At 42.1% G+C, this 25,895-nt stretch overlaps 2 protein-coding genes across 2 annotated transcripts; one reads left to right on the top strand and one right to left on the bottom strand.

The window, feature by feature from the left end:
* Positions 1–5,141: 5,141 nt before the first annotated feature.
* Positions 5,142–24,196, bottom strand: LOC135462164 (Golgi pH regulator-like). The gene is made up of 15 exons (XM_064739541.1): positions 24,125–24,196; positions 23,007–23,066; positions 22,476–22,579; positions 22,099–22,205; positions 21,344–21,454; positions 20,529–20,649; positions 18,536–18,616; positions 17,123–17,232; positions 15,884–15,972; positions 14,298–14,390; positions 13,805–13,900; positions 12,462–12,551; positions 11,437–11,502; positions 7,570–7,628; positions 5,142–6,425 (listed from the first exon to the last, which is right to left on the bottom strand). The coding sequence occupies exons 1-15, from the start codon at positions 24,164–24,166 to the stop codon at positions 6,281–6,283; spliced, it is 1,374 nt and encodes a 457-aa protein (XP_064595611.1). The 5' UTR covers positions 24,167–24,196; the 3' UTR covers positions 5,142–6,280.
* LOC135466015 (platelet glycoprotein Ib alpha chain-like) lies at positions 5,540–5,938 on the top strand. The gene has a single exon (XM_064743405.1). It carries the CDS (start codon positions 5,540–5,542, stop codon positions 5,936–5,938), a length of 399 nt encoding a protein of 132 aa, XP_064599475.1.
* Positions 24,197–25,895: the final 1,699 nt, after the last annotated feature.

The following is a 25,895-nucleotide window of genomic DNA, read 5'->3' as shown; positions in this document are numbered from 1 at the left end:
TCCACATCCATGAGGGTCTCGCCGTCTTCTGTGACAATCTGACGGCGGAACCAAGGTGAGCAGGATTAGAACACGTGTCCACATCAGTGAGGGTCTCGCTGTCTTCTTTGAGAACCCGACTGTGGAACTGTAAGCAGGATTCAAACTCGTGTCCACATCAGTGAGAGTCTCGCTGCCTTGTGTGAGAACCTGACAGCGGAACCAATGTGAGCAGAATTCGAAAACGTGTCCCCATCCATGAGGGTTTCGCTGTCTTCTGTGAGAACCTGACGGCCGAACCAATGCGAGCAGGATTAGAACAACTGTCCACATCAGTGAGGGTCTCCCTGTATACTGTGAGATCCTGACGGCGGAACCAGTGTGAGCAGAATTCGAAAACGTGTCTCCTTCCATGAGGGTTTCGCTGTCTTCTGTGAGAACCTGACGGCCGAACCAATGCGAGCAGGATTAGAACACGTGTCCACATCCATGAGGGTTTCGCTGTCTTCTTTGAGAACCAGACTGTGGAACTGTAAGCAAGATTCGAACTCGTGCCCACATCAGTGAGAGTCTCGCTGTCTTGTGTGAGAACCTGACAGCGAAACCAATGTGAGCAGAATTCGAAAACGTGTCCCCATCCATGAGGGTTTCGCTGTCTTCTGTGAGAACCTGACGGCCGAACCAGTGCGAGCAGGATTAGAACAACTGTCCACATCAGTGAGGGTCTTTCTATCTTCTGTGAGAACCTGACTGCGGGACCAGTGTGAGCAGAATTCAAACACGCATCCTCATTGGTTACGGTCTCTGTTTTTTTGGTGAGAACCAGGCGGGGGAACCAATGTGAGTAGGATTAGAACACGTGTCCACATCAGTGAGGGTCTTGCTGTGAGAACCTAACGGCGGAACCAGTGTAAGCAGGATTAAAACACGCGTCCACATCAGTGAGGGTTTCGCTGTCTTTTGTATGAACCTGACGGCGGAACCAATGTCAGCAGGATTCGAACACGTGTCCCCATCTATAAGGGTCTCTCCGTCTTTTGTGCGAACCTGACGGAGGAACCAATATGAGCAGGATTCGAACACGTGTCCCCTTCAGTGAGGGTGTCTCGCTGTCTTCTGTGAGAAACTGACGGGGGAACCAATGTGAGCAGGATTAGAACACGTGTCCACATCAGTGAGAGTCTCTCTGTCTTTTGTGAGCTCTTAACGGCGGAACAAATGTGAACAGGATTAGAACACGTGTCCACCTCGATGAGGGTGTCGCTGTCTTTTGTGAGAACCTGACAGCGGGACCAGCATGAACAGGATTAGAACACGTGTAAACATCAGTGAGAGTCTCGCTGTCTTTTGTGAGAACCTGACAGCGGGACCAGCATGAACAGGCTTAGAACACATGTCCACATCAGTGAAAGTCTCGTCGCCTTTTGTGAGAACCTGACAGCGGGACCAGCATTAACAGGATTAGAACACGAGTCGACTTCAGTGAGAGTCTCGCTGTCTTTTGTGAGAACCTGACAGAGGAACTAATGTGAGCAGGATTCAAACACCTGTCCACATCAGTGAGACTCTCGCTGTTTTCTTTGAGAAACTGATGGAGGAACAAATGTGAGCAGGATTAAAACACGTGTACACCACATCAATGAGGGTCTCGCTGTCTTCTGTGAGAACCTGACGGCGGAACCAAGGTGGGCAGGATGAGAAGGCCCGTCCACATCAGTGAAGGTCTCGGTGTCTTCTGTAAGATCCTAGCGGCGGAACTATTGTGAACAGGATTAGAACACGAGTCCACCTCCATGAGGGTCTGTCTTCTGTGAGAACCTTACGGTGAAACCAGTGTTAGCAGGATTCAAACACGCATCCTCATTGGTCAGGGCCTTGGTGTTTTCGGTGAGAACCAGACGGAGGAACGAATGTGAGCAGGATTAGAACACGTCTCCACATCAGTGAGAATCTCGCTGTGAGAACCTAACGGTGGAACCAGTGTGGGCAGGATTAAAACACGCGTCCACATCAGTGAAGGTCTCGCTGTCTTTTGTGACAACCTGACGGCGGAACTAATGTGAGCAGGATTCAAACACGTGTCCCCATCCATGCGTGTCTCGCTGTCTTCTGTGAGAAACTAAGTGTGGAACTGTAAGCAGGATTCGAACTCGTGTCCACATCAGTGAGACTCTCGCTGTCTTCTGTGAAAACCTGACGGAGGAACCAATGTGAGCAGGATTAAAACACGTGTCCACATCCATGAGGGTCTCGCTGTCTTCTGTGAGAAACTGACGGGGGTACCAATGTGAGGAGGATTAGAACACGTGTCCACATGAGTGAGGGTCTCTTTGTCTTCTGTGAGATCCTAACGGTGGAACCAATGTTAACAGGATTAGAACACGTGTCCACCTCCATGAGGGTCTCTCTCTCTTCTGTGAGAACCTGACAGCGAAACCAGTGTGAACAGAATTGAAACACGCATCCTCATTGGTCAGGGTCTCGGTGTTTTCGGTGAGAACCAAACGGAAGAACGAATGTGAGCAGGATTAGAACACATGTCCACATCAGTGAGGGTCTCGCTTTGAGCACCTAACGGCGGAACCAATGGGAACAGGATGAGAACACACGTCCACATCAGTGAGGGTCTCGCTGTCTTCTGTGAGAACCTAACAGCGGAACCAATGTGAACAGGATTAGAACACGTGTCCACATCCATGAGGGTCTCGCTGTCTTCTGTGAGATACTGATGGCAGAACCAATGTGAGCAGGATTAAAACACGTGTACATCATATCAATGAGGGTCTCGCTGTCTTTTGTGAGAACCTGACGGCGGAACCAAGGTGAGCAGGATGAGAACATGCGTCCACGTCAGTGAGAGTCTCGCTGTCTTCTGTGAGATCCTAACGGCGGAACCAACGTGAACAGGATTAGAACACGTGTCCACCTCCATGAGGGTCTCACTGTCTTCTGTGAGAACCTGACGGCGGAAACATGGTGAGCAGGATGAGAACACGTGTCCACATCAGTGAGAGTCTCGCTGTCTTCTGTGAGAACCTGACAGCGGGACCAGCATGAACAGGATTAGAGCACGTGTCCACATCAGTGAGAGTCTTGCGGTCTTTTGTGAGAACGTGACAGCGGGACCAGCATGAACAGGACTCAAACACGTGTCGATCTCAGTGAGAGTCTCGCTGTCTTTTGTGAGAACCTGACAGAGGAACTAATGTGAGCAGGATTCAAACACCTGTCCACATCAGTGAGACTCTCGCTGTCTTCTTTGAGGAACTGATGGAGGAACAAATGTGAGCAGGATTAAAACACGTGTACACCACATCAATGAGGGTCTCGCTGTCTTCTGTGAGAACCTGACGGCGGAAACATGGTGAGCAGGATGAGAACACGTGTCCACATCTGTGAGAGTCTCGCTGTCTTCTGTGAGAACCTGACAGCGGGACCAGCATGAACAGGACTCAAACACGTGTCGATCTCAGTGAGAGTCTCGCTGTCTTTTGTGAGAACCTGACAGCGGGACCAGCATGAACAGGACTCAAACACGTGTCGATCTCAGTGAGAGTCTCGCTGTCTTTTGTGAGAACCTGATAGCGGGACCAGCATGAACAGGATTAGAACACGTGTCCACATCAGTGAGAGTCTCGCGGTCTTTTGTGAGAACCTGACAGCGGGACCAGCATGAACAGGACTCAAACACGTGTCGATCTCAGTGAGAGTCTCGCTGTCTTTTGTGAGAACCTGACAGAGGAACTAATGTGAGCAGGATTCAAACACCTGTCCACATCAGTGAGACTCTCGCTGTCTTCTTTGGGAAACTGATGGAGGAACAAATGTGAGCAGGATTAAAACACGTGTACACCACATCAATGAGGGTCTCGCTGTCTTCTGTGAGAACCTGACGGCGGAAACATGGTGAGCAGGATGAGAACACGTGTCCACGTCAGTGAGAGTCTCGCTGTCTTCTGTGAGATCCTCACGGCGAAACCAGTGTGAGCAGAATTCAAACACGCATTCTCATTGGTCAGGGTCTTGGTGTTTTCGGTGAGAACCAAACGGAGGAATGAATGCGAGCAGGATTAGAACACGTGTCCACATCAGTGAGGGTCTCGCTGTGAGAACCTAACGGCGGAACCAATGGGAACAGGATTAGAAAACGTATCCACATCAGTGAGGGTCTCGCTGTGAGAACCTAACGGCGGAACCAAGGTGAACAGGATTAGAAAACGTATCCACATCAGTGAGGGTCTCGCTGTGAGAACCTAACGGCGGAACCAAGGTGAACAGGATTAGAAAACGTATCCACATCAGTGAGGGTCTCGCTGTGAGAACCCAACGGCGGAACCAAGGTGAACAGGATTAGAAAACGTATCCACATCAGTGAGGGTCTCGCTGTCTTCTGTGAGAACCTGACGGCGGAACCAATGTGAGCAGGATTCAAACACGTGTCCCCTTCCATGAGGGTCTCGCTGTCTTCTGTGAAAACCTGACAGCCAAACCAATGTTAGCAGGATAAGAACACCTGTCTACATGAGTGAGGGTCTCGCTGTCTTGTGTGAGAACCTGACAGCGGAACCAGTGTGAGCAGGATTACAACACGTGTCCACATCAGTGAGGGTCTTGCTGTCTTCTGTGAGAACCTGACTGTGGAACCAATGTGAGCAGGATTCTACCACGTGTCCACATCAGTAAGAGTCTTGCTGTTTCTGTGACCAATGTGAGCAGGATTAGAACACGTGTCCACATCAATGTGGGTCTCGCTGTCTTCTGTAAGAACCTGACGGCGGAACTAGTGTGAGCAGGATTACAACACGTGTCCACATCAGTGAGAGTCTCGCTGTCTTCCATGAGAGCCTGATGGCGGAACCAGTGTAAGTAGGATTAGAACACATGTCCACATGAGTGAGGGTCTCGCTGTCTTCCATGAGAACCTGACGGCAGAACCAATGTGAGCAGGATTCAAACACGCATCCTCATTGGTGAGGGTCTCGCTGTTTTCGCTGAGAACCAGACGGAGGAACCTGTTTGAGGAGGATTCAAACACGTGTCCACACCAGTAAGGGACTAGAGAAGCAGAGAAGCCTGAGAACAAACAGGCACCCAACCACCTCCAGTTAGGCGATAAAAAACAGTGAATGGGCCAAAGATTGATGACCAATGACGTAATTCGCTTAACTTTTAGAGAGATATTTTTTACTTTTAAATAAAAAAACACAGGATTTTAAATAAACAATTATTATAATTTATATTAAAATTGACAACTATTGCACATTTCTATACAGAAGAGACATATAGATTCAATGAGAAATCGTCAGCTCATACATATAACTTATAATTTTTGCCCAGAGTAGATTGTCTGAAAGAAGCAATCTATATTTTTTGATATAACTTCTACAGACTTAGTTAGAAAAGGCAAATCCTACGCTAGATTCACACTGTAAATGGATTCTTCAGTTTGAAGTAACAAATCTCCTTTAAACATAGATTATATGCACATACCCAGGTGCAGCAATGTCTAATGAAAGCTATAAGAATAATACAGCAGCTATGCCAATAAGAGGCTACAGCCATGACCAGTCCACAGCAGGCTACAGCCATGGCCAGTCCACAGCAGGCTATAGCCATGGCCAGTCCACAGCAAGCTACAGCCATGGCCAGTCCACAGCAGGCTGCAGCCATGGTCAGTCCACTGCAGGCTACAGCCATGGTCAGTCCACTGAAGGCTACAGCCATGACCAGTCCACAGCAGGCTACATCCATGGTCAGTCCACAGCAGGCTACATCCATGGCCAGTCCACAGCAAGCTACAGCCATGACCAGTCCACAGCAGGCTACAGCCATGACCAGTCCACAGCAGGCTACAGCCATGACCAGTCCACAGCAGGCTACAGCCATGACCAGTCTACAGCAGGCTACAACCAGATTTCTAGCAGGCTGCTCTAGACTGGTTGAATGTTGTAAAGGTTGAATTCAACACTATATTCAAAATTCTACATATGCGTCCCTAGATGAATGCAGCCAGGTTCAAACGGATAGCACTCCATTGTCTGTGTGCCTGTGTGAATCTCATAATGATGGAATGCCATCCAGCTAACTCACAGTGTGAGCAGACAAGTCCACATCCACGTCAAGGCATGTAGGTCCCACAATCTGTGTTCCCTGCAGAATCCTGTCTATATGCAAGTCACCTGGACAGGGCATCCTGCTGTCACACTCGGAAACTTGTCATTGATATCTGGCTTTGACACCCGGCTAGCACACCCGCCTAGGAAACCCTGCTAGATGTAGGACACCTGGCTAAAACCTCCTGCTAGGACATCTGTTTCTCAGGAGACTGCTGATGAGCTATGTAGAGGAAGCCAATACTGGAGAGTGCGCTGACCAGGAATATGACATCAAACCAGCGATGGTAAAAGTTAAACTGAAGCTCTCCAAGTACCTCTGTAATGATGGATCTGAAACAGATCAGGTGTGAAGACAGAGTGACAGAGGCTCACATCGTAGTGTTAGGCCACTAGGAATGACTTGCTACAGGCAGGTAAACAAGGGGAGGTTTAGGTTTGCACTGAGAAAAGTTTGGTCTGTTGTTACACATACTTGACTGCAATTTAATGTATACAATGGCAATGAGTTTTATGGAAGGAAAAAATAAAAATAGCCAAAACACAGACATTTACCAGGTAAGTGGAAAATTTTCCAACTCATGATGTACACAGAACATATATACACACTCTGTTGGTGTCAGACTTTAGGTGCTCTTCTATGAACGATAAAACAGTCATACAAGCCTGACTGCCGGTTTATTGTAAGAAGGGGGGTGGGGGTGGAGATGGGTGGAGAGAGTCATTGTAGGTGAATACGCAGAGTTGTAGACTACTACATGTACATGTAGTGAAGGGAGACACTGATGGGACAAACAACTGATGAGGGCACAGAGACACTGATGGGACAGACAACTGATGAGGGAACAGAAGAAAATGATGGGACATACAACTGATGAGGGCACAGAGAGACACTGATGGCACAGACAACTGATGAGGGCACAGAGAGACACTGATGGGACAGACAACTGATGAGGCACAGAGACACTGATAGGACAGACAACTGATGAGGGCACAGAGACACTGATGGGACAGACAACTGATGAGGGCACAGAGAGACACTGATGGGACAGACAACTGATGAGGGCACACAGAAACACTGATGGGACAGACAACTGACAAGGGCAGAATAAGACACTGATGGGACAGACAACTGATGAGGGGACAGAGAGACACTGATGGGACACACAACTGATGGGACAGAGAATTGATGAGAGCACAGACAACTGATGTCAGCACAGACAACTGATGAGGGCACAGAGAACTGATGAGGGCAAAGACAGATGATGAGGGCACAGACAACTAATGAGACAACTAATGAGGGCATTTAATGAGGGCACAGACACAGCTAATGAGGGCACAGAGAACTAATGAGGGGACAAACAGCTGGTGAGGGCACAGATAGGTGGTGAGAGGGCAGACAGCTGGTGAACGAATAAACAGCTAGAGAGGGCACAAACAGCTGGTGAGGGCACAAACAGCTGGTGAGGAGACTGACCTGTATTCTGGGGGCATGTTCATCCGGATCAGTAAGACCGAGGAGACAAAGTACATGCCCTGTACACATACAAAAACACTCATGTACAACATATCCACATTCAACATTCAAGAATTCCCTGACATTATGATAACATGAAAACTTTGTTAAAGTTACCAGCATAAAGCTGTTTTCCTTCTGTGGACAAAATTGTGTGGTTGTAAGTCAGGTACATGTAGGACTGAAGTATGTACAACAGTCTTCAGAATCAGTCTTTACTAATCCTACATACCAAACAGCTTAGTGAAGGAACACCTTGTATGATTCAGCTGCTGCATGGGCTCTGTACATAGAGGTATGGGTATACAGTCATGGAAAAAATTATTAGACCACCCTTGCTTTCTCCCATTTCTTGTTCATTTTAAAACCTTGCACAAATGAAGGAACATTTGTTTGGGCAAAGAAAGTGATGAAAACAGAAATAGTTCATAAGGGTTTTATTTAAGAGGTGATATCTATCAGTTCTCTATGACTTTCTTGACAATGACCAAAATCACTTAAGTTCATACATCTGTAGATGTGGCAACTGTATTCTCAAAAACATTTTGGCATTTCATTTTTTCTCCTGTCTCCTAGTCACGTAGTCACATGACTCTCAGTCTCATACGGGAGTTAGTACTTGATTGCATGCCCATTGTTTTTGATGACTGCAGCCATGCACCTTGGCATGCTCTCCACCAGTTTGTTACATTGCCCTGCGGTCACAGCAGCCCATTCCTGTTGCAAAAATTCGAACAAATTTGCTTTGTTTTTGGGCATGTGGTTCTCCATTTTGAACTTGATAATATTCCACAGGTTTTCAATTGGATTCAGATCAGGTGACTGAGCAGGCCAATTCATGGTTCGAATGTTCCGGTTCTCTATCCAGGTTTTAACTGACCTTGCCGTGTGGCAAGGGGCATTGTCTTGTTGGAAAATCCAGTCATTCGAGCCAGGAAAGAGTTTAGCAGCTGATGGAAGAAGACTGTTTTCAAGAGTAGCTCTGTATGTGACTTGGTTCATTCTCCCTTCACACAACTGCATCTGTCCTGTTCCACCCATACTGAAACAACCCCAGATCATCACTGATCCACCCCCATGCTTTACAGTAGGAGCAAGGCAGTCTGGTTTGTAGGCTTCCCCAGGCTTCCTCCTAACCAGTAAGTTGGCTGGAGTAGGCATCAACTCAAAATTGGATTCATCACTGAAGAGAACTTTAGCCCAATCATCAACAGTCCAATTCTTGTGATCCCTCGCAAAACGCAAGCGGGCCTTCCGCTGCCTCTCGTTGATGAAGGGCTTCTTCCGTGCCCTGTGCAACTTTAGACCAGCTTCAAGAAGTCGGTTTCGAACTGTTCTTGCTGAACAAGTCACATTTGTTGACAATGCCCACTCATTTCTAAGGTCTCTGGAGGTCTGACGACGATTCTTGATACAGGACCGGATGAGTGCTCGGTCATCTTGTGGGGTAGAAAGACGTTTCCTGCCTCGACCAGCTAGCAGTTTTGTAGTACTATGTTCGGCTTGCTTTTTCTTGGTGTAATGAACTGCTGTCTTAGAGATCTTCAGTTTTTTGGCCACTCGTCGCTCGCTCAATCCAGTATCCAGGTGTGCCAAGATGGCTGCCTTTCTGGCTCCACATAATTCTTTCGTTTTAGGCATTATGGGAGCTGACAACTACCGAGTTGTGCTGCGTCTTAATATATAAACAAGAGACCCCCATTTATGTAAGCCTACATGTAAACAGGAAACCACTCTTTATGTAAGTCTGCATGTAAATGGAAAGCATGAAATTGCCTCGCATACACCCTAGGAATACAACTGACCTTAAAGCATATCAAATACGACAACGTATTATGGAATCAGCTGGATTTTTGTCGTATTCATTGTAATCTTCGGTTAATACACCTTTAGGGTTGCCAGGCATTAAAATGAACAAGAAACCAAAGAAAATATGAGTGGTCTAATAATTTTTTCCATGACTGTATATATATTTATTTATTTGATTGGTGTTTTATGCCGTACTCAAGAATATTTCGGCAACCAGCATTATGGTGGGTGGAAACCGGGCAGAGCCTGGGGGAAACCCACGACCATCCGCAAGTTACTGTCACACCTTCCAACATACGGCCAGAGAGGAATCCAGCATTAACTGGACTTGAACTCACAGCGACCGCATTGGTGAGAGACTCCTGAATCATTACGCTGCGCTAGAGTGCGAATCAACTGAGCCACGCAGGCCCCTGGTACATATATACAATGGGCTTGTATGATTCACCTGCTACATATGCACTTCACAGAGAGGTATACCATGGGGTTGTATGAATCAGCTGCTATATGCATAGTGTACAGAGAGGTATACCATGGGGCTGTATGATCCACCTGCTACATGTGCACTGTACACAGAGGTGTATGATAGGGTTGTATGATTCAGCTGCTACATGTGCACTATACAGAGAGGTATACCATGGGGTTGTATGATTCAGCTGCTATATGTGCACTGTACTGAGAGGTATATGATAGTGTTGTATGATTCAGCTGATATATGCATACTGTACAGAGAGGTATACCATGGGGCTGTATGATCCACCTGCTACATGTGCACTGTACAGAGAGGTATACCATGGGGTTAAATAATTCAGCTGCTATATGCATCCTGTGCAGAGAGGTGTATGATAGGGTTGTATGATTCAGCTGCTACATGTGCACTATACAGAGAGGTATACCATGGGGTTAAATAATTCAGCTGCTATATGCATCCTGTGCAGAGAGGTGTATGATAGGGTTGTATGATTCAGCTGCTACATGTGCAATATACAGAGAGGTATACCATGGGGTTGTATGATTCAGCTGCTACATGTGCACTGTACAGAGAGGTATATGATAGAGTTGTATGATTCAGCTGCTACATGTGCACTATACAGAGAGGTATACCATGGGGTTGTATGATTCAGCTGCTATATGTGCAGTGTACAGAGAGGTATATGATAGGGTTGTATGATTCAGCTGCTACATGTGCACTATACAGAGAGGTATACCATGGGGTTGTATGATTCAGCTGCTACATGTGCACTATACAGAGAGGTATACCATGGGGTTGTATGATTCAGCTGCTATATGTGCAGTGTACAGAGAGGTATATGATAGGGTTGTATGATTCAGCTGCTACATGTGCACTATACAGAGAGGTATACCATAGAGTTGTATGATTCAGCTGCTACATGTGCACTATACAGAGAGGTATACCATGGGGCTGTATGATTCAGCTGCTATATGCATAGTGTACAGAGAGGTATACCATGGGGTTGTATGATTCAGCTGCTATATGTATACTGTACAGAGAGGTGTATGATAGGGTTATATGATTCAGCTGCTACATGTGCAATATACAGAGAGGTATACCATAGGGTTGTATGATTCAGCTGCTACATGTGCACTGTACAGAGAGGTATACCATAGGGTTGTGTGATTCAGCTGCTACATGCATACTGTACAGAGAGGTATACCATAGGGTGTATAACTGAGCTGCTATGTGCATATTGTACAGAGAGGTATACCATGGGGTGTATGATTCAGCTACTACGTGCATACCATACAGAGAGGTATTTAGCTGCATGATTGGATCACGCTCCAGCTGACTCATGCAAGGTTTAACGCCTGGCACTTTGTCAGCTACATCACATAATCAGAATTGAAATCTCTTGTGAAAATGAGCAAAAGTCTACACAAAATGGGATTATTTGATAACATCAATGTGACAGACATCTAAATAAAAGGGAAATGGATATGTGAGAGGAAAAGATAGTGTGTGTACATGTCTATCAGCTGACCTGTCACATCTCTACTCACCATTATCTGCGCTAGACACAACACAATTACATTGGAGGATTTGCTGCTGGCTATGGCATAAAAAAACTGTGAAATAAAACAGACAGCATGTCAAATACTTAGACAACATGTGCACCAGCCTGGGACAACGCCAGCTAGAGAAAAGAAGCAACCTGCTGACTAAGGGGAGATAACTGTTGCTGACCCAACTTTCCTCACAGACACTATCCCCAACTCATACTAGTCAATGGTAACAAACCCCTAGTTTATCTCATCGTTGGCTTTTGCACATCTTATAGTCAACTAACAAATGATAACAACTGCACAAGTTTTGCACTTGAACACACTGCGCTGAAATCAGTAATAGATTAAACACATTACAGTTATTAAACACATTACTGGTACAGCTATTGTTAAAAGAAAGTGTGGTGGCCATAACAAGGCTGGTGTAATGGTAAGAAGGCTGGTGTAATCGTAACAAGACTGATGTAATCGTAACAAGGCTGGTGTAATGGTAAGAAGGCTGGTGTAATCGTAACAAGACTGATGTAATCGTAACAAGACTGATGTAATCGTAACAAGACTGATGTAATCGTAACAAGGCTGGTGTAATGGTAAGAAGACTGGTGTAATCATAACAAGACTGGTGTAATGGTAAGAAGACTGGTGTAATCATAACAAGACTGGTGTAATGGTAAGAAGACTGGTGTAATCATAACAAGACTGGTGTAATCATAACAAGGCTGGTGTAATCGTAACAAGGCTGGCGTAATCGTAAGAAGCTTGGTGTAATCACAACAAGACTAATGTAATCATAACAAGGCTGGTGTAATCATAACAAGGCTGGTGTAATCATAACAAGGCTGGTGTAATCAGGCTGGTGTAATCGTAACAAGGCTGGTGTAATCGTAAGAAGCTTGGTGTAATCACAACAAGACATATGTAATCATAACAAGGCTGGTGTAATCACAACAAGACTAATGTAATCATAACAAGACTGGTGTAATCACAAGATTGGTGTAATCATAAACGATCTGTATACTTACTCTGGTAAGCGTCAAAAGAAGTCCGCGTATTGATGTGACAATGATTATACCCACTAAAAGGAAGGATATTTGTTGAGACCAGAACTTGACCTGGGTAGAAGAAAACATCACATCAAACAATGATTACACGCAATAAGTGGTGTACCAAGGACAGTAACTGTTGGCAATAAACACACACAAACCCAATTGCCCAGGTAAGTGACACATAAAAACAGATTAACATAAACTTGGATAACCAGATAATTGACACCTTCAAACAGATTAACATCAACCTGCAGGCCCAGGTAAATGACACCTACAAACAAATTAACATTAAACTGGATGGTCAGGTAACTGACACCTACAAACAGATTAAGATCAACCTGCATGACCAGGTAAATGACCCCTACAAACAGATTAACATCAACCTGCATGACCAGGTAACTGACAGCCACAAACAGATTAACATCAAGCTGCATGACCAGGTAAATGACACCTACAAACAGATTAAGATCAACCTGCATGACCAGGTAAATGACACCTACAAACAGATTAACATCAACCTGCATGACCAAGTAAATGACACCTACAAACAGATTAACATCAACCTGCATGACCAGGTAACTGACAGCCACAAACAGATTAACATCAACCTGGATGACCAGGTAATTGATGGCCACAAACAGATTAAAACCAACCTGCATGACAGGGTAAATGACAGCCACAAAGAGATTAACATCAACCTGCATGACCAGGTAACTGACAGCCACAAACAGATTAACATCAACCTGCATGCCCAGGTAAATGACAGCCACAAAGAGATTAACATCAACCTGCATGACCAGGTAACTGACAGCCACAAACAGATTAACATCAACCTGGATGACCAGGTAATTGACAGCCTCAAACAGATTAACATCAACCTGCATGACCAGGTAAATGACAGCCACAAACAGATTAAGATCAACCTGCATGATCAGGCAATTGACAGCAACAATCAGATTAACATCAAACTGGATGGTCAGGTAATTGACACCTACAAACAGATTAACATCAACCTGCATGCCCAGGTAAATGACGGCTACAAACAGATTAACATCAACCAGGATGACCAGAAAATTGACAGCTACAAACAGATTATAATCAACCTGTAAGCCCAGGTAACTAACACCTAAAAACATACTCACTTCAAACTGGACGACAAGGTAACTGATAGCTACAAATGACTAACATCAAAGTGGACCCCCCAGGTAAATTGATAGCTAGACATACCTACATCAAACCGGACCCCCAGGTAAAATAACAGCTAGACATACTTACATCAAACTGGAGCCCCAGGTAAATTGCCAGCTAGACATACTTACATCAAACTGGATGCCCAGGTAATTGACGGCTATTTCGGTGCCCCTGGTTATTGGATCTTTCTTTCCCACACGATCAAATATAATGTTTACTGTCGCCTTTCACATGGACACAAAAAAAGAAAATCATAATTATTGTGCCTTTTTCTATTTTGAAGGAAAGGTTGATTTTGTGATGTAGGTAGAAGGGGAGGTACATTGTAACTTAGTACCATCCAGCACACTGGAGTGAATGCCATTACACGTTCCAGAACTACATGGTTAACATTGTAAAATTTATGTTCCACACTGAACTATATTAAAACTTGGATAACAAACTGAGAAAACTTTTCGTCTAAAAGGGAAGACAACATCAGAGTTGCTAATGTTCATACTTTACACCGCAGAATAGATAAAGCTGCATATGCTGAATGAAACATGAAGAATAATTCACTCAATGCTATTAAGCTGCTATTACATTGTAACTTTCCATGCATAAAGCTGCACATCAACATACCATGAAGGTCTTGTAAACACAGTACATGGAGAAGAAATAACCAAGGAAATTAAAGTATCGGCCTTTAAATGTCTTGGAATACCTGATCCTCTCCTGTTAAGAAATAAAACAAGAAACCAGAAACACCGAACATTTTATCTTGTTCCAACCATCAAATATTTAGCCAGTTCTAATCACTAAATGTTCCATCCTATATTAATCACTAAATATTTCATCCTATTCTAATAACTAAATATTTCGTGCTGTTCTAATCACTAAATATTTGATCCTGATCTAATCACTAAATGTTCTATCCTGTTCTAATCACTAAATATTTCATCCTGTTCTAATCACTAAAAATTTCGTCCTATTCTAATCACTAAATGTTCCATCCCATTCTAATCACTAAATATTTCATCCTGTTCTAATCACAAAATATTTTGTCCTGTTCTAATCACTAAATATTTCATCATATTCTAGTCACTAAATATTTCGTCCTGTTCTAATCACTAAATATTTCGTCACGTTCTAATCACTAATTATTTCGTCCTGTTCTAATCACTAAATATTTCGTCCTGTTCTAATCACTAAATATTTCGTCCTGTTCTAATCACTATATGTTCCTTCCTATTCTAATCACTAAATGTTCCATCTTGTTCTAATCACTAAATATTTCATCATATTCCAATCACTAAGTATTTCGTCCTGTTCCAAACACTAAATGTTTCGTCCTGTTCTAATCACTAAATATTTTGTCCTGTTCTAATCACCAAATGTTCCTTCCCATTCTAATCACTAAATATTTCATCCTGTTCTAATCACAAAATATTTTGTCCTGTTCTAATCACTAAATATTTTATCATATTCTAATCACTAAATATTTCGTCCTGTTCAAATCACTAAATTTTTCGTCCTGTTCTAATCACTAAATGTTCCTTCCTATTCTAATCACTAAATGTTCCATCCTGTTCTAATCACTCAATATTTCATCATATTCCAGTCACTAAGTACTTTGTCCTGTTCCAAACACTAAATGTTTCGTCCTGTTCTAATCACTAAACATTGTCCTATTCTAATCACTAAATGTTCCATCATGTTCTAATAACTGTTCCATCCTACTCTAATCACTAAATATTTCGTCCTGTTCTAATCACTAAATGTTCCATCCTGTTCTAATCACTAAATGTCCCATCCTATTCTAATCACTAAATATTTTGTCCTGTTCCAATAACTAAATATTTCATCATATTCTAATAACTAAATATTTCGTCCTGTTCTAATCACTAAATATTCCATCCTATTCTAATCACTAAATGTTCTATCCTGTTCTAATCACTAAATACTTCATCCTACTCTAATCACTAAATGTTTTGTCCTGTTCTAATCAGTAAATGTTTAAACACACAATTATTACACGTTGGTTCAAATCAAGGGAATAATGTAAACATCTCCATAGGCTGTTAAAACTCTATTCTACACACAGTGCAAATGCTCATCTTCCAAACAATATGCATTCAGAATCCATTTTCTTTTCACCTTAGCTCAATGAATATTCAGTCCTACTGGAAGAGACAGAACACAATTACAATGTAGGATGCAATCATTACCACAGTGTTGTTCAGGTCCACAGTTTCCAGGAAGAGTTGTCTCCCCAGCTCCTCTAGGGCCCCAGTCTCCTGCTGTAGTAAACCTATATCTGAAGCAGAGGACACAAGACATCTACATGTAGGTGGCCTACCCTCAAATTACACACTGTATGCACTCAGAGACTGCCTTTCTTCATGCAGCATGCCTCTAGGTGGCCTACACTCAACTTACACACTGTATCCACTCAGAGACTGCCTTTCTTCATGCAGCATACCTGAAGGTGGCCTATGCTCAAATTACACACTGTATGCACTCAGAGACTGCCTTTCTTCATGCAGCATGCCTCTAGGTGGCCTACACTCAACTTACACACTGTATCCACTCAGAGACTGCCTTTCTTCATGCAGCATACCTGAAGGTGGCCTATGCTCAAATTACACACTGTATGCACTCAGAGACTGCCTTTCTTCATGCAGCATACCTGAAGGTGGCCTATGCTCAAATTACACACTGTACACACTCAGAGACTGCCTTTCTTCATGCAGCATACCTCTAGGTGGCCTACACTCAACTTACACACTGTATCCACTCAGAGACTGCCTTTCTTCATGCAGCATACCTGAAGGTGGCCTATGCTCAAATTACACACTGTATCCACTCAGAGACTGCCTTCCTTCGTGCAGCATACCTGAAGGTGGCCTATGCTCAAATTACACACTGTATGCACTCAGAGACTGCCTTTCTTCATGCAGCATACCTGAAGGTGGCCTACACTCAACTTACACACTGTATCCACTCAGAGATTGCCTTCCTTCGTGCAGCATACCTGAAGGTGGCCTATGCTCAAATTACACACTGTATGCACTCAGAGACTGCCTTTCTTCATGCAGCATACCTGAAGGTGGCCTACACTCAACTTACACACTGTATACACTCAGAGACTGCCTTTCTTCGTGCAGCATACCTGTAGGTGGCCTACACTCAACTTACACACTGCGTACTCGCAGAGACTGCCTTTCTTCGTGCAGCATACCTGTAGGTGGTCTACGCTCAACTTGCACACTGTATACACTCAGAGACTGCCTTTTAGCATAGACATGCACAGTGATACATATATTTAATGGTGGGAATAATGTGGTGTTGTACAGGTGACTTACTTTCTCCCCCAGTGGTGTTGTACAAGTGACTTACTTTCTCCCCCAGTGGTGTTGTACAAGTGATTTACTTTCTCCCCAACAGGTGTTGTACAGGTGACTTACTTTCTCCCCCAGAGGTATTGGAGGTGACACTCTTCAACATGCCCCAGATTCCCCCAGAGCTCCGGGCTGTACTGGCCTGACGCAACCCCTCCTGCTTGGCCAGTGCTATTCTACAACACAGACAAGCTTCCAGACATGGATAATACTCATGTTATACAAAGTCAGCACAAACTACACAAAACTGCTCTCATGTCATGAGTCATACGCCCTTCATGCTATTCATATTTTGTTGTCTTTTCTAAACACATTATAATCCCAAATTTAAGCTTTCATATTTCTATTTTTTAGATTTTACTTCACAGGATTGGTGAAGAGGTACTCAGTATCACTACCAAAATTTTTACAATACCTCTTAATTCCTGTTCTGTCCTTATGATAATCACCACTTTAGCTTCATGACAATATTACTGCTTTTCCTTCATGATAATCTTATCACCATTTTTCCATGGTAATAATACTGCTGGAGTTCTTTTTTCCATGACAATCTTACCACTATTTCTTCATGACAACATTAATGCCTTTTCTTCATGATCAATCTGCCAAATTTTCTCCATATTAAAATTACTGGTGTTTAGTTCATGACAATCTTACCACATTTGATCCATGGCAACATTGCTGCTGTTTTTTCCATGACAATTTTACCATATTTCCTCCATATTAATATCACTGCTGTTTTTTCCATGACAATTTTACCATATTTTCTCCATATAATAATATTACTGCTGTTTAGTTCATGACAATCTTACCACATTTGATCCATGGCAACATTACTGCTGTTTTTTCCATGACAATTTTACCATATTTTCTCCATATTAATATCACTGCTTTTTTTTCCATGACAATTTTACCATATTTTCTCCATATAATAATATTACTGCTATTTAGTTCATGACAATTTTACCACATTTGATCCATGGCAATATTACTGCTGTTTAGTTCATAACAGTCTTACCACATTCGATCCATGGCAACATTACTGCTGTTTTTTCCATGACAATGTTACCATATTTTCTCCATATTAATATCACTGCTGTTTTTTCCATGACAATTTTACCATATTTTCTCCATATAATAATATTACTGCTATTTAGTTCATGACAATCTTACCACATTTGATCCATGGCAATATCACTGCTGTTTACTTCATAACAGTCTTACCACATTCTATCCATGGCAATATCACTGCTGTTTACTTCATGACAGTCTTACCACATTTGATCCATGGCAATATCACTGCTGTTTACTTCATGACAGTCTTACCACATTTGATCCATGGCAATATCACTGCTGTTTACTTCATGACAGTCTTACCACATTTGATCCATGGCAATATCATTGCTGGTTATTCCACGACAGTCTTACCACATTTGATCCATGGCAATATCACTGCTGTTTACTTCATGACAGTCTTACCTCTTTTTCTTCATGACAATCATGTCCATGGTCTGCATGAGCCTCCTCTCACTACTCTGGATGTCGGCCTCACTCACATGCCTAAAACACAAAACTGTCACAGTCAAACAGGGGAGATAACTCAAGCACAATCAAGTCAATACATGAACCTTTTCTGACCACATATATCCCAGTCCGCCAACATGAGTCTATCATGTAGTGCTTAAGTACATCAAATTATTATATAAACTTTTGTACAAAGTTAACTGGTCCTCCAGAATTTTCCTGGTTTCCTGCCCACCATAACTCTGGCAGCCATGAAATATTCTTGGGTACAGCATAAAACACCAATCAAATAAATAAATCAACTATAAACTTAACCCTGAGGCACTGAAAACAAAACTACACGTTACTTTTTTCCAGCCTAGTGTATTTTTTGTCAGTATTGACCTCATTACCAATCAAAAGTACAACTGAAATTACCTGTTTCACCTAAATAGTGATCTAAAAATACATGATACATATACATGTGATGTCAGTCTGCTGAAGTGCTCAGTCTGCTGAAGTGCTCAGTCTGCTGATGTACTCGGTCTACTGAAGTACTTAGTCTGCTGATGTACTCGGTCTGCTGAAGTACTCAGTCTGCTGAAGTACTCGGTCTGCTGAAGTACTCGATCTGCTGGAGTACTTAGTCTGCTGAGGTACTCAGTCTGCTGAAGTACTCAGTCTGCGGAAGTACTCGATCTGCTGAAGTACTTGATCTGCTGAAGTACTCGGTCTGCTGAAGTGCTCAGTCTGCTGATGTACTCGGTCTGCTGAAGTACTCGGTCTGCGGAAGTACTCGGTCTGCTGAAGTACTCAATCTGCTGGAGTACTTAGTCTGCTGATGTACTCGGTCTACTGAAGTACTTAGTCTGCTGATGTACTCGGTCTGCTGAAGTACTCAGTCTGCTGAAGTACTCAGTCCGCGGAAGTACTCGATCTGCTGGAGTACTTAGTCTGCTGAGGTACTCGGTCTACTGAAGTACTTAGTCTGCTGATGTACTCGGTCTGCTGAAGTACTCAGTCTGCGGAAGTACTTGATCTGCTGAAGTACTTGATCTGCTGAAGTACTCGGTCTGCTGAAGTACTCAGTCTGCTGATGTACTCAGTCTGATCAAGTACTCAATCTGCTCAAGTACTCAGTCTGCTGAAGTACTTGATCTGCTGAAGTACTCGGTCTGCTGAAGTACTCGGTCTGCTGATGTACTCAGTCTGCTCAAGTACTCAATCTGCTCAAGTACTCAATCTGCTCAAGTACTCAATCTGCTCAAGTACTCGGTCTGCGGAAGTACTCGGTCTGCTGAAGTACTCAATCTGCTGGAGTACTTAGTCTGCTGATGTACTCGGTCTACTGAAGTACTTAGTCTGCTGATGTACTCGGTCTGCTGAAGTACTCAGTCTACTGAAGTACTCAGTCTGCGGAAGTACTCGATCTGCTGGAGTACTTAGTCTGCTGAGGTACTCGGTCTACTGAAGTACTTAGTCTGCTGATGTACTCGGTCTGCTGAAGTACTCAGTCTGCTGAAGTACTTGATCTGCTGAAGTACTTGATCTGCTGAAGTACTCGGTCTGCTGAAGTACTCAGTCTGCTGATGTACTCAGTCTGCTCAAGTACTCAATCTGCTCAAGTACTCATTCTGCTGAAGTACTTGATCTGCTGAAGTACTCGGTCTGCTGAAGTACTCGGTCTGCTGATGTACTCAGTCTGCTCAAGTACTCAATCTGCTCAAGTACTCAATCTGCTCAAGTACTCAATCTGCTCAAGTACTTGATCTGCTGAAGTACTCAGTCTGCTGGAGTACTTAGTCTGCTGATGTACTCAGTCTGCTGAAGTACTCAGTCTGCTCAAGTACTCAATCTGCTCAAGTACTCAATCTGCTCAAGTACTCAATCTGCTCAAGTACTGAGTCTGATGAAGTGTAGATTTACCACACTTAAGTTCAGCAATCTTGAGAAAAACAAAAACTATTACCTGACAAAGTAGGACATGTAAGTATAGGGACAGTTGACGGCACCAAAGCCTGAGAGTAAAGCCATGAGTGTGACTCCGATCACGCCCACACGGCCTATACACTGCTCTATAGAGAAGATACCTGAAATACAAGGTGAGAGAAACACAATCATCCTACAGGTAGACAGTGAGAGAAACACAATCATCCTACAGGTAGACCATGCAGATGCCTGAAATACACGGTGAGAGAAACTCAAACATCCTACAGGTAGACAGTGAGAGAAACACAGTCATCCTACACGTCAAGGTCTCATAGTCACACAAGGCAGTACTTTAACCAGACGCCTCAGTTAATTAATTGGTCAAAGATGAAGCGCATGAAACAACTGCAGAATGATATCCCCCGTCAGCCACAATAATACATGCAGCATTATTACATAGTCTATCATATGATATCCCCCGTCAGCCACAATAATACATGCAGCATTATTACATTGTCTATCATATGATATCCCCCGTCAGCCACAATAATACACACAGCATTATTACATAGTCTATCATATGATATCCCCCGTCAGCCACAATAATACATGCAGCATTATTACATTGTCTATCATATGATATCCCCCCCGTAAGCCACAATAATACACACAGCATTATTACATAGTCTATCATATGATATCCCCCGTAAGCCACAATAATACATGCAGCATCATTACATAGTCTATCATATGATATCCCCTGTAAGTGACAACAATACACACAGCATTATTACATTGTCTATCATACTTTTCTGGTAACAAGATACTGGTGTAAGACACTGTCCAATGACTCACCATGTTTAGGACTAAGAATAGGAAATGGATCTCCAATTTTCCAGAAGAAGTAAAGAAAGCAAGTCCATGCACCACACGTCAGCAACACTTTAACATCCTTTCTATGTGGAACTATAAACATATTTCAGATATTACACAAAATGCATCAATGTTGATTTAACATGTCTTTTTCAACATGTTACATTATTTACATGTGTCTATTTCAACATGTTACATTATTTACATGTGTCTATTTCAACATGTTACATTATTTACACCTGTCTATTTCAACATGTTACATTATTTATGTTTCATCCATATTCAGGTATTCTACGGTCAGCCTTTCTGTATATGAAAGAACAACTTTCAGTGCAATTTATGCACATTTTTAATTTGATTTCGGAAACAAAACTACATTGGTTGTATTGGCCAGTTTCAGAGCTTTGCAAAAAGTATAATTTTATCACTCAGCAAAATATGCTTGAATAAACACCTTGTAACCATGAGAAATGTTTGAAGAACTACAGTATCTATGGAAATGTTTACCTGCATAAACTTCTCAGAATGACAACATACATAAGCATCCATCAAAGCAGATATTTTAAGCCTTAAAACATATATGTACATACACATATGCACAAAATGTACATTAAATATTAAACTGAACAAAACCAGCAGTTTTTTTGTTGAAAAAGAAGAAGTTAATGTAGCACAGGAGCTATATGTTCATGCATTAGGACGAACAGTAAACTAAATCACTGTTCCTTATGACTTACCAAAGCGGACATTACTGACCACGTAGTAGGCAATATAGAATGGTAGCACTGCTATCAGAAAAACCAGGATGGAGAACAGAAAGAGATTCCAGTGAAAGTACCGAGAGCTGTAAAACAGAAACGATGAACATGAATCAATATGAAGGCAATATGGTATTACTGCTATCAAAAATACCACAATGGAGAACAGGAAGAGATTCCCCTGAAAGTGCCAACAGCTGTACCAAAACTAGTCAGTATGAATGAATCCAATAAAAGAACCAAAAACTGCAAAACAGAAACGCGTTGATAGGAATAAAACCAGTGAAAATAAAATCTTGTATCATTAACACTACGAGTTACAGTCTCTATAACAGAAGATGATGGAAAACTCGAACCTGGTGTCAAGAATTCCTAGTATTTCAAAGATGATCAGCTCAAACATAGCGCAGCAGAGAGAGAAAGTGACGGAGAAGACAAGCAAAACCACCGGCTGATGGACCTGAAGAAAACAACATACATCCAGGTTTTAATGTTATTAAAATAAACATATATTTCTGCTCTTTAATCACCTGTTTATGAAAAAAAAAACCAATTAACCCATAAAACACACTGATTACTGTCACACTGTGTTACATATGCCACTGCACTGCAGTTCACTCAGGTAGAGTCATACCACACTTGATCTTTGTTTCCATCTCAGAAAAGGTGTACGACAGATATCCTAGTCTAATTAAACACACAGTCTCTGCTCTTATTTTTTTATTTCAGAAACACTGTAGAAGTTGCTGTCTGGAATATACAATGTATGTGTGCTCTGAAACAATTGCCCTCTGACATACAATAGAGCCATAGGTTATAAGTAAGATCAGGGTCTCTGGTGAATAATCATGAAGTACTACTCTTTCTATAACTTAAAATTTAAATACCTCATAATCACGAAATAACTGCTTCAAGAAAAACACCCATCCCCCTGCAAAAAACAGCACCTGAAATTTAGAAACAAAAATTTTGATTAGCAAAGTCATTTCACTCATTCAACTACACTGCCATAACCATTTGAACATGTGCACAATGTTTCACTGAGATCATGAGAAACTGAAAGGTCAGCATTAATAATTTTGTCAGGGCCTGTTCACCGCACTGTGACCTTGGCCTAAAACTAGAGAGACGAGACTTAAGTTACACTTCTGAATACTGCATCACAATATAATCTCCAAATTATAAGGTTACTCTGATACAAGTTCAACAACCCTCAAGGAAGAAATGAAAACTTTGATACCTATGCAAGAGACATACATCTCAATTATACCTGTATCACATCCAGTATCAGTAGGCCTAGTCCTAGCTCTGCCTACACATCCACCTTCACAACCAAGAACGGTCGAAAGTGGGAAAAACTGTCAGCAACCTCTGGATGGTCGTGGGTGTCCCCCAGGCTTTGCCCGGTTTCCTCGTACCATAATTCTGGCCACCATAGTATAAGTGAAATATTCTTGAGTAAGGCGTAAAACACTAGTCAAATAAATGAATAAATAAATCATAACCAAGAAAAGTGAACTACGGGTAATCATGTTTTTATCGTCATACTAACTTAACAGATTATATTGAACATCCATGTTTTCTGTATCAAATAGGTACTCTTTTTACGATTCTTTGCTGTCTACAAACATGCAATATTGAATATTCTCCATGAATTTGTAGTATTTGGCAGACAAATCGCTCTTACTGCAATATTTTTTATTAGTAATCATTTGTTTCTCCTGTCAATCATTATTTATGCATATCCTACATTTTGTACGTAAAACGGAACACTGTGAGCACCATGTGAAAATATCACTTAAGCAAGAGCTATCAGTAGCATGATCGGCACCATAGGCCTTCAGTACAGCGCGCCTTTCATTCTGACAATACATGTTGTTGTTGCAAGCAGACGTCAACGTGACAAACACCTGTTCGTTTTAATTTGTAGCCTTAGAAACGCTTATTTATTGAATTCCAAGAAACAAGGGGGTAGGTGTTGTCATTTAACTTACTAACAGTTTACCTGAGAAAACAACATAACAAAGGAATCAACCAAAAACGACATGTTGACAACGCCACAACGCCAGCGTGTAACTTTTCGGTGACTCGTACATTGTAGATAAAGTACGAGACACGAATGAAAACTGATAACCACTTGTCCAACAGTACTCGTCAGCCTTGTCGCCTGCTGGATCCAGACTGATTGCTCAAGTATGCTTATCGCAACTTCTGCTTCCTCCAGGTCACCAGTGCAGGACATAAGTGCAAGGGTCAGCGAACTGTGGATTAGAAATGTCACACCTCTGAAAAAGATTAAACGGTAACATTTTTACTCTAGAACTTTATATTAACTGTAACTAAGCTAATATGAAAAGGCAAAGCCTAAGATCTAACGTAGTGTGTAGACCAACATAGGCCTATACATTAGCCTATAGGCCTACATCTATTTGGCAAATAATAGGTCTAACTACATGTATATATTATCTGCTATCAACATGTAGGCCATTTGATTTATACAGAAGCTGAAAGAGTAAACAAAGAATTTGTCAAATATATATTCGTGTTGTTGCATTTGGTGAATTTCTCCATTATTTGCCCAGAAGTAAGGGAGAGTGGGGTATAACGGACCCAGGGGGCAAAACAGACTTTCGCGCCACAACTTATGCTACATGTCATACCGTCTTTATGGTCATCTGTAGTGTTAGATATAACTATTTGTATAACATAAACGTTGCTGTCGATGATAAATGTCAACAAATAGTAATCCTAGAGGCCGGGCAAAATTTCGATCACCGATGGTAAGCATGTTTTTACCATCAGTGCACACAGCTTTTGTGTGTGCCTGTAATTCCAAAGTTGCATTTTGTTTCCACGACCATATCAACAAGCTCAAAAAAAAGATCAAGACGTAAACGACTGGTGAGCTTCTTTTGAAACGTGTCAACTTTAAAGCAAATTAACCACGTGGGGGCAAAACGGACCGCAATAAGTACGGGCAAAGAGGCACACTAGTCCGTTTTGTCCCGATCCACGTTCCATTTTGCCCCGTTACCTCGTATGCTCAATTAGGCCTAAATACCTTAATTTAGGCAAACACTCTTCAGTCTATTAAAGAATAAACAGCAATTTGAAAACAACAACCATAGCAAATGAGAAGAAACATGGAGAAACCCATAATTTATATAAACGTATGATGTATGATGGTTCAAACGTACAAAGCGTGTATCATGTACACTTTCACAGGAGCCTGAAATGGTAGTCCACGATGACAAATTAAACTCCCAGCCCTTCAGATATTGTTTTTCTTTGTCAATAATGTGAAATTATCCAAGCGAAATACATGTCATAAAATATACGCCTAAATATCAAGCAGACCCACACGAAAACACATTCCAAGAATATTATATTAGTGCATGACAAGCTGCTTAGCCACAATAGCATCCACACAGAAACATTTTATTCAACAAAAACCAGTCTAGATAAATGGAAATGAAGAAAAAGGTACCAACATAAGTATCTGCAATTAACAAAGGAGTTTATAGTGATCTAGGGTATTGCAACCTCTAAGCTTGCTGATCATGTGGTCCTTGAATAGTTCACTTACAGACAGATATACATATTTTAATTATCTATGGATGCGTGTGATTTAATTACCTACAAGTATATATATACTTGCACCAACTTTTTAATTTTATTTAATATATATGGGTATTGAAAATCGACATTTTTCATGAAAATGAATTATAATAATAATGAAATACATATGAATGTTATGGGACATTTGTCGGAAATCA

The sequence above is a fragment of the Liolophura sinensis genome, chromosome 1, assembly GCF_032854445.1.
Source record: "Liolophura sinensis isolate JHLJ2023 chromosome 1, CUHK_Ljap_v2, whole genome shotgun sequence".
Taxonomy (NCBI): Eukaryota; Metazoa; Mollusca; class Polyplacophora; order Chitonida; family Chitonidae; genus Liolophura; species Liolophura sinensis.
Note: the sequence above shows the minus strand (reverse complement) of the source record. Positions and strands in the feature narration are given on the sequence as shown.